The 10,437-nt window shown below is 41.2% G+C and overlaps 1 protein-coding gene across 2 annotated transcripts in view; it reads left to right on the plus strand.

Moving 5' to 3' along the window:
• RCHY1 (ring finger and CHY zinc finger domain containing 1) overlaps positions 1–9,142 on the plus strand; it is a 10,693-nt gene extending 1,551 nt beyond the window's left edge. For both annotated transcript variants that reach the window (XM_034771989.1, XM_034771990.1), the window contains 7 exons: positions 880–995; positions 2,620–2,698; positions 3,284–3,328; positions 3,509–3,567; positions 4,761–4,787; positions 5,287–5,407; positions 7,393–9,142. In XM_034771989.1, the coding sequence (XP_034627880.1) occupies positions 880–995; positions 2,620–2,698; positions 3,284–3,328; positions 3,509–3,567; positions 4,761–4,787; positions 5,287–5,407; positions 7,393–7,521 (576 nt within the window). In that variant the 3' untranslated portion in view covers positions 7,522–9,142. The remainder of the gene's footprint in view (positions 1–879; positions 996–2,619; positions 2,699–3,283; positions 3,329–3,508; positions 3,568–4,760; positions 4,788–5,286; positions 5,408–7,392) is intronic.
• Positions 9,143–10,437: the final 1,295 nt, after the last annotated feature.

A 10,437-nucleotide genomic window follows, 5' to 3' on the forward strand; every position in this document is an offset into this window, starting at 1 on the left:
CGTAGTGAAGAGGTAGCCTGAAACTCTTACAACCAGGTCCCTTGGCTTTGTTACATTTGTAGTGTGGACAGGACCTTAATGTGTCTCCTGTAGCTTCTGATCGTTCCCTGTGTTCCTGCAGGTAGCACTTCCACAGCAGCACTAGTAAGGACGGAGATAGGTGCGATAGAAAACTCATCTAGTTAATGAAACTTACAACCGGATCTGTTTCATTCTGCTGTTTTGGTATTTCTGGACCAATGCTGTATACAGGATTTGTGTCTAGATTTGATCCCCCCCTTCCAATATACTGCCACAGTAATAAGAATGTAGGGGGGGAGGGGGATGGGAGAACATAGGACTCTATCTCGTGTCCACCCAAACTAAGTGGCTTGACCAAGTATGGCAAATCCTATAGTCCTATTTCTCGGGCTTATTCTCTGAGACAAAGTTTGAAATCTAATTCCTTAGACAGTGTGTAAAATGTCCCCAGTGAAGACTGTTCTTGATTAAAAGAATAAGGGAACTTTATAAAAATCCTGTCAGGATTGGCAGGTGTAAACATGGATTTACTTGTTTCAGAGTAGCAGCCGTGTTAGTCTGTATCCGCAAAAAGATATGGATTTACTGTGACACTAGAATTGCCGGCCTAAAATGTCTTAACTCTAAACTTGCATATATGCATCTTTTTTGTGGGCAGGAGATGGAATGGGGCACAAAGCTATATAAAATCCTGAAAGTATAGGCTCTGTCATGTGGGACAACGTACTGTGCTCACCAAGTCTTAAGTTTAACCCTAGTGACAACGGCCCATTAAAGTGCTAGCTTAAAGAACTAAAAGAACCCCTCTCACCCAGCAAAATGTTGGTAGTTGCTTATGTAATGTGTATGTACTTGTAGGCTCAACAGAGTTGTGAGGATTGCAGCAGTATGTTTGGAGAATATTACTGCGGTATATGCCACCTGTTTGACAAAGACAAGAAACAGTATCACTGTGAGAAGTGTGGCATTTGTAGGTACTGTATTTAAAATTAATATTTTTTCTTCAATGTTTATTATTCATGTTTCCAAGTTTACAAAGCAATTCTGCTTAGGTTGGCTTAAATATTGGTAACTTTAAGATATAGTATTTGAAATTGAAATTATGCATTGTGTTTAAGAATTCAGGATGCTAGAAGGCAGCTATGAGTTTAAAAATAGGTCTTGCTTAACACTTTAAAAAGTCATTCCATTATTTGCATATAGTTTTTTGCCTCTGTGTGTAATGTAGATATGGGAAAGTTTAGGGGGTATCCTTTTATACTGAATTCGCATTAATAAAGGGACAAGTAATGACTTGTTTAAAAGCTTTCTGTTGCTTTTAAACGCCTAATTAAAATGGATTTTCCTAAAACAATTCTGATTGTAGGTCTTAAATGTCATGATTCCCTTTTGTTCACTAAAATAAATCTTCTAGTGATGTTGCACAGGTTTAACGCAGTCAGGGAAGGGAAACATTTCCCCCTGATCCCCTGTTGCATATTCTGCACTCATTTCATGTGTAGAATGCCAAAAACAGAATATCCAGTAGAGCGCTGTACTTTGGGTAAAAGATCTGTAGTGTTGTTTGTAGGGGGGGAAAGACTTCTTAATTTCCCACTGCTGCAAAAAAATTGTCCTTTTAAAAAGATCTACACAAACATCTTGAAATCTTGGTGGCTGAATTAAGTTAATATTATTCTGTGTTTAAACTATAGCAGCATTCTGCAGCAGATCTATGCTATATATTTTCATCTAACTCCTCTGTACCACTGATTAATATTAAGGAAAGCAGTCTTAGAATTTTTGACTTCCACAGTTATAAACATGTTGGTGCTAATTTCTCTTCATTTTAGAGAGAACATTAACATGATAGTTCAGAGTCTTTGTTTCCAGAGATTGGGTTCCAGAGATTCCTAAATGCATGACTTTTGGAGAGATTTGAACTGTGTTTACGTAATAGAAAATGTGTAAAACAAGTGTCTGTTTAACCTGTGCTAATTATAGTTACTTAGATCTATTGTTACTAGGAAATAACAGGGGTAGCATCTGCAAATCTGAGACTAATAGTGGATTTTTTGAGACGCAGGGAAGCAGGCTGCATATTGGAGATAAGCTTTTCCTTCTGATGTAGCTCAAAAATAATGAAGGTTTGATCTTTAAAAATGTCACTGAATACATAATGGTGGGGAATTATTTTAGTACAGCATTTGTTGAAGCAGTTTCCTTGCACTGCAGCTATTGTAAATGTCTGCCATTGTGAAAATTAATAAGTGCTAAAGAGGGGGAAAAGTTGGTGGCTACCATAAAACAAAGGCCATCATCTTGAAAATATATTTGATCTTAAAGTTGCCCTGGTTACTGTTAAAAGTGACACTTAACAAATATTTAATTTAAAGGCTCGAAGGAAACAGTTAAAAATATTGTGCTTTTGACAGCTCTTTGTGTAATCAGTTTCACTTCTTAACTGCCTAAAATGTCACAGTCCTTTTAAAATAAAACATTTTCTCAATCTGGGAGAGAAATAATCTTTTCTAAGTGTGAAACTTTTCTTGCAGGTATTAAAATGTAAATTGTACAGAAATTGGCAAACTATTCCTAACTGACTGCCCTTCTCTTTAGGATTGGTCCAAAAGAAGACTTTTTCCACTGTTCAAAATGTAACTTATGTCTAGCCTTGAGTCTTCAAGGAAAACATAAGGTATGAATGTAATACTCCTATAGTTTCATTTAAAAAGAACACAGCTCCCCCCACCCCCCAGCACCTTGTTTATGAAAATGAGAGCTGGTATGTCCTAGCAGACCCATGTATAATACAGACCAGTGCTGTGAATACTTTCCTCCTTCCACCAATGTCTTGCAGTCCTGAACAGCAACATTGATCAGCACTGAACTTCTGTATTGCTTCCCTTGCAATGTCAATCCCATGGAATATACTCTTTGAAATTTCATTGTACATCTGGATTCCCCGTATCTATGATCAACTCTTCTAAAAATGTTTTAAGATTCTCTCAGTTTGATTTGCCACTTTCCTAGTGGCATCTAGTAGTTTCTTTTTTGGAAGTCCCATAACAATTAAAAAAAAAATTAAAATTGGAAATGTTAGCATTCACAGATTTTACTGGAATCCCCTTTGATGGAATTTGAACCCATGTTTGGGGTAGTAGAAGGTTTCATGAAACTTTTATATATTCTAAGGAAATGTAGATCCAGGGACGTCTATTATGCAAGAATCTACATTTATTTTTCTTTCCTGTTAAGCTGTCTTTTTTCTTTCTTTACAAAGTGCATTGAAAATGTCTCCAGGCAGGACTGTCCAATATGTTTGGAGGTAAGGGTTGTTTTTTTTAAATGTTTCAGCTATTAAAAGTTTACTTGAAAATAAATTCTATAGCTTAATTGTGTACCTACTGAAATATTCTTTTTTCCTTTTTCTCTTTTGGCTTTGACTTTAGCTTTAGTGTGTTTGGTACTTGGGAAAATACATGCTAATTCTTATGTCTTGAAACAGGACATTCACACCTCGCGTGTCGGAGCCCACGTTCTGCCGTGTGGACACCTTCTTCATAGGTAAAGCCATTTCCATAGAATCCTCAAGATTAGAGATGGAAATCTATTGTATCTTCCAGTCCATCTCCTCACTAATGCAAGCCTGATTGTTCTCTGCTGTCTTCAGTAGTGGTCCGAATGTCCCAAGCAATGGGGCTTCCGTCCTTTCCCTTGGAGACTGCTCCCCAGCCCAGTAAAACTTCCTGACAGAGAGGCTTCCTTGACGTTCATCTTACATTTTCCCTTGCTTAATTTCTTCTTGTTACCACTTATACTACAGCATATCACCCTAAATAATGTCCTCCTTGGTGCAGTCTGTTGTGCCGTCCCCTCACTCTGGCCCTATAATGAGCAGTGTGTGTCTGGAGCCTCCTGAGGGGACCAGTTGGCTCTATGAAGGCACCCCCCGTAGAGCTTGTTGGAGGGTCCAGGGCTCAAGTTGTCTCTTAACCAGTCTATATATTTAACTCTTAATTTTCATCCTGCATCGTCCTGGCGTGCACTGAACATTTCTATTGCTCTAGGAAATCTTTCCAGTTTGTCATTAATTTTTATGCTGACATGGTGCTCAGAACTGAATACAGCACTGCCGGAGGGTGGTCACAACAGAGTCACGTATTTCCTTCATGTCCTGTGAATCGATGCAACTGTATATTCAACCCAAAATGTCCTTATCCCTTTTTTGTTTCTGTTCGCTATTATGTCTCATTGGACATAGCTTTGAATTTCTTCTATTCCTAGGTCTCCTTCATTGCTGTTTGCCGGGCTCCCCCTCCTACTGACTGTACGTTGTAGATTCCTGCTGCTCCATCTGGAGAATGTTAATCTTCCCTAACTGAATCTCGCTCTGCTCTGTTCTGCCCATCTCCCTGACTCTCTCTGAAGTAGTTCTCTGTCCCTGTTGTTTGGAGTGATCTTGAATCATCTGCAAGTTTCATTCCCACGCTGTTGAGTACTTCCTCCACTTCACTACTGAAGATGTCAGAATAGGACCTAACACGTTCTGGTCTCCTTGGGTCCCTCTAAACACTACGTGTTGGTGCTTGGTTGCCTCCCTCTTTCCACTGCCATACGAATTATTTTTTAACCATAGCTCTTTGGCTAGCTCGCTCTTCCTTCAGTTGAAGCCCCACTTTTCTGTCCAGAGGGTTTAAACCACAGTGACTTCACCTTCCTCGTGTAGCTACTAATGTGGCCTTGTGTTTTCTTTTCAGAACTTGTTATGAAGACATGTTAAAAGAGTGAGTATTCTGACCCCACTTCTTCCTAAGTACCATGGCAGTGTAGACTCCTGAGCTGGAGAAGTAAAGATTGCTTTGACAGTCCAGGGCTGAGCGATTTAAAGGCGACTGTTAACAAAGCAGTCTCTGCTCAGCTACTTCCAACAAATGCTGTGCAGTGTGTTCATGTTGTACATCACCTTTCTCATTGACTATGCTGTCATGTAATCCCATTCATAAACTTATTGACTACATCTTCAAGCTAGTTGGGTTGTTTTCCCTACTGTGCCTGTGGGGAGCTGTGCCAGCCCCTCACTCATCTGATGGACAGAAGCCTTCTGCTCCTTTCCAGGCTAAATTTATTCATGACCAGTCTATCCCCATTGGTCCTTGTGCCAACGTTGTTCTTTACGTTCAAGAGCTCTTCTCCCTCCCTGGGGTTTTCCTCCCCGTCCTGATGTATTTAAACTGACTCTGTCACACCAGCATCTTCCTGACTTGTATTTTGTCTCCTTGCCAGAGGTTACCGATGCCCCCTGTGCATGCACTCAGCTTTAGATATGTCCAGGTACTGGCGACAATTGGATGACGAAGTGGCGCAAACCCCCATGCCCACGGAATATCAGAACATGATGGTGGAGGTAAATAGCGACGCTTTTCTCACCGTGCCCCCTTCCAGTCTCCCTCCATTATTGGCCACTCTCTGCCCTCCTGTTAGCCGGAGTAGAGAGCAAGCGGAGCTCTCGCTGAAACAAAAGGTAATGTTACCCTTTGGCGTGATGCAGAACAATTGTTTCTCATGTTCAGGGGATCAGGTGACCAGCTAGGTGAAGAACTATGTTGTTCCTTACCCACCTGCGCCCTGGTATAGCATTGCACTAGGCAGGGAGGTAAGAGAAGCCGGGGGTATTACTCTTCTGAAACATCAGACAACACCAGATCAGGGAGCCACTGTCCTCTGCAGGAGCAGGAATGTATGTTCTCGTCCCATTTCAGAGTCAACATACTGTTTGTGCAAAGCACTCGGACGTTTGCCAGTGTTAGAGTGGCAAATTGAGTGCCGCTATTCTAGCCAAGGGTAACTCAGCCTTTGACATCCACATTGGGCCTAGCTTCTGCTTGCTAGTGAGACTTAAATTAGGATCAGGGCTATGTAACTTATTCCAGCCGCACCCACAAAGCCAGCCCAGATGCCCCACTTCCCTAGTGTTTCTTGGACTGAGGATGGTTCTGCTTTTTTAGTTGATGTAGAAAAGAACGTATTTTCTAGAATGGGTTATCTGCAGCGTCAGGGAGCCCCTGCAGACGGAGTTAGCGTAACCAGAGCTTTGTGTCCTCTCCAGTCTTCATCTGCTGGATTGTCTTGGAAGGCCAAATTTGTTATGCATCTAATATGCAAAAAATAAAAAGGTAATTAAAGTTGTTAAACAGCACACTTATCTAAACCGTATTAGTAAAAAAAAATTCATAATATTAAAAAAGAAAATTTGCAATTTGCAAGGCTTAGAAGGTCTGAAACCTAGGGCACCACATGAAATTAATAATTCAACTGCGCCAATTATAATTGCTGTTTAAAATGAACAGGAAATCATAAAAAAATTATATAATAATTATTATTTATAAATGAACAGGAAATCATAAAAAATTAGTATATGTAACAATATAGGTACAATAGAAAATAAGATCTATAACCAGCATTATCCCAGTGTAAAAATGGTAACAAAAGGGAAAAATAAAACAAAGACAGCCAGCTGTAAACAAATCAAGCACAGATGATTCTGTAAGTGCTCAGCTGAAATAAACCTGACCACCAGTGCGGGAGTTTGGGCCCAACTAGTCATTAAAGAGATTTGAAGAAGGTGGTACTGCTAGGGACACACTATGTGCTGTGAAATATCACAACTTCTCGGTGGAGACAACACCATGCCAGGGGAGCCTGAACCTCACCTCTCTGACTGAGATTGGGACCCATGCCTTATGGCCATGTGTAAAAATAAAAATGTAACGGAAGTTGTGACAGACAGTGAGAATCACTGGTGGCCAATCTCGTTGCACCTGTACCTCCCTTGCCCATTAACACCTCTGACTTCATACAAAGGAAAATAGAGCAATTGGTGCCCATTGTCCAACTAATAGCCAAGCAACAAACAATTGAAAACAATACTGTACCAAAGGAGGTGAGTTTGGGCCCCCTGGTTCATACTTTAAGCCTAATATTAATAGACATTCAAATAATTACCACCACTGTGGTCTTAAAAATGTGCTGCTAAATATTAAACTTAACCCCCTCCCCCCAAAAAAGAATACAGATACTACAAATAGTAATATAAAACAAAAAATATAGCTAAAACCTAACCCAACATAAATAAGCACACACAAACCCCTCATTTAAAAAAAAAATCAAATTAAAAACAAAATATAGTAAATAAATCAGCAAAACTCAAAAAATAAAATATCTAAACCAACTAAAATCAAGGACAAAAACTGTTTACTCTATATAACAAAAAAATCAAATAAGAATATAAAAATAAAACAAAAAGACATCTGGTAGTAAGCAAGTTTTGTTCTAGCCACAATGTTTTATGCAGCCTCCCGTTTGTCTTACGGCAGCTCTGTTTTATTACAGATCCTTTGCAATGACTGCAGCACCCGGTCCACGGTTCAGTTCCATATCTTAGGCATGAAGTGTACAAGCTGTGAATCCTACAACACTGCTCAAGACGGAGGATGCAGGATGGCTCTGGAGCAGCAGTGACTAACACACACATCACGTGTTACTGGAAAGAAAACCATCCTTGTTTGTTATGGCTGCTAAGGCACACGGCAATGTCTCATAGTCCAAATGGTTTCTCTGTTCGTGTCCTATCTCAAAATCCCAATTCCTGGTGCCGAATTCAGGCTCCTTAGGAGACTGTCACTCTCTGCTGTTAGCATAACCTACGATTCTCCCACTGCAGTGGTTGTGAAGTGCAAATCCATGTCAGAGCGCCTGTGAGATCTCACCCCTCTGCTTTCTCTGGTGATGCTCCGTGGAGAGTGTTCTTGTCCGGTGGAACTTCCCCGTCCGTGGTGCTGCGCATCTCACACGCAGTGTTAGTCCTAGAGAACTGCAAGTTTTAGAGGAGAGCTCAGCTGTCTTTTCTACCACACTGTATAGATACATATTTCTAATAAGATGATTTATAAGCAATAGCTGTCAGAACTGAACTGATTCTGTGGCATCTGAGGGCTCTGACCAGATTCTGTGGAGGCTGTTACTTCCAGGAAGAGAGGGCAGCAAGAATAGACAGATACCCATTCTGCATAGAAATCCGTGGGGAAGGTCAGTAGCTTGGAGTGCTATCTTAAGGAAAGCTTAAGTATTCAATCTTTTTGGTAAATAGATTTTGTTTGTAAGTTTATTTGTAGGTGGATGAAGTCTGGGAAATGGAGGTGACTATAGATGGAAGAGGTGTGCTGGTATAAATCATTTATCTTCATCTACATCTCCCATCCACAACCTGCACAAAGTAAAAACGGGCAGGTTTATTGATGTAAAGCAAGGCTACTGTGTGTCAAGTCAGTGTGGGTATATAACACTTTAAAAACAGGGCTCAAAGCTGCTGCTTCTCTCCTGATTTCTCGGGGGAACTAGTTTCTCCACATCCTAGTTCCTTTCACCTGCTGCAATTACACTAGCTATTGATTTCTTTCCACCCCGAAGGCCCTGATGCTGAAAAGTCTTACCAACATGCTTCTTTTAAATATGCCAGTGGTCTATTCACTTCAATGAGTCTATTCAGGTGCATAAAGTTAGGCATGTGCATTTGTCTTTTCAGGATTGAGGCCAAAAATAGTTAATTCCATTGATTCTGCAATTTTGCAGAAATTCTCCAATTTAGGGACACTCTCAGGTGGCTTAGATCCAGTCTTTGCTTTTCTGGTTATGTTTTCATGAAACTAGATCTTACAAAACAGTTGTTAAAATATACTGAAAATAGTTCCCTCCAGAGCGTCGGCAGTCTGAATACTGGGGGATGGCCCTCCTTTGTGAGAGCCAGTGTGTGACAGTAGCTCCAGGTATATATGAAAGACGTTTGTCTCTTTCATTGTCAATGCAGAAAATCACAAACCTAGCTTCTCACTATATAGCTTATTTTTTAAACTTGTTCTAATTATCTAAAGTGTCACTAAAATTTTATTTTTCATCTGACAGTGTCCCTTTATGCTCAAAAATACTTCAACTCTTAAGTGGTGTGTGGTAGTATTAGTGTATCCTGCTACTGAAATCTAAGTGCATATACATAGGTATCTTTTTCTAAAGCACTTTTCTCAATGCTATAAATTAATGTATTTTGATGTACAGTAATATCTTTAATAAAGCAGATTATAGTAAACTCTTCATTATCTTGGTGGTCGATGTTCCTGGGAAGTGTCAAGTGAATTTGAACTAAAATAGGATGGTGTAAAAATACAGTTTGACAGTTAATTTCAATGGCAGTGATGGATTTTTCACTTCTCTACATGCTGGACCCACGGGCGTGGGAGAATGCAACTCAGCTGGAATACTACTTGACTCAAAGTTTTTATACTAGATCTATGCTGTGCCTTTTGACCTGCACAGTTGTTTACGCTGGAAATAGTTTTCCAGCAGCTCATGTTGTTCCTCAATCTCTCCATGGCAGTCCCCAGAGCTACACTGGACTCTGCATGCCTCCCTCACGAGGTAATTTGACGTTTTCTCTGCAGTTACGACCGTGTGCAATAAATGTGACGCTAATAGTGCTATGGAATGTTGCAACGTCCATAGTTAGTAAGTTGCAAATTAAGCACAGACAGTTACCTTGACCTCTGGGGTACGTCTAGACTGCACACTCCTTTCAGCAGCATTAGAGTACATAAGCGATACACACCCCTAGCATGGATACAAATAGAAATGTAGACAGCGAGACACAAAGACAGACCTGAACGCTGTGGATACGTACCCTACTCGACTCCACTTGCCCAAGCAGTGCAGCCCCATCTACACTGCTGTTTTTAGCAGCATAGTGTCCCGCTGCCTCCTAGCCGCTGGAGTCTTTCCCCGTTGCAGGGAAAGGCTCCGGTAGCTGGAAAGACTGGCTGGGGGACGTAGCAGGGAAAGGCTCCATCAGCTCCCCACTGCCAAGTCTTTCCCTGCTTGCCCTACCCCCACCAGAGCCTTTCGCTGACGTGTGTAGTGGCACCCCACAGTGTGGACTCAGCCTGCTTTTCACTGTGGCGTTACACAGGTAACCTGCGTGCTGCTACGAGAGGTGTGCAGTGCAGATGTAGCCCTTGTGACACCCCGTTCTAACTTGCTTAAATCCAACATTTGGCCTGCAGCTCCCTGACCCCACTTGCTGCTGGATACTAAGTGTATTCATGTGCCATCCTCTCGGATCTCTAGAACAGTAGGCAGGACTAGACGTACTTTTTTTTTTGCAGCACAGGTGAGGAAGGTGGCTGCTGTGGGTGTGTGTTAGGCAGTGGTGAAGTGGACTGATGGCTCCGTTCTTCCTAACTTTGGTAAACAAATCTCTTCCGAGACATTGAGTTCATGTGCACGGCAGCGGAGAGGTGTAATTCCTGAAGTGGGTAGACAGACATGCACTGAAAATAGCAGCGTGGCCATGATTCTGTACCTAAGATCTCTGATGGAATTGTACGCGGG

The sequence above is a fragment of the Trachemys scripta genome, chromosome 5 (genome assembly GCF_013100865.1).
Source record: "Trachemys scripta elegans isolate TJP31775 chromosome 5, CAS_Tse_1.0, whole genome shotgun sequence".
NCBI classification, from domain to species: Eukaryota; Metazoa; Chordata; order Testudines; family Emydidae; genus Trachemys; species Trachemys scripta.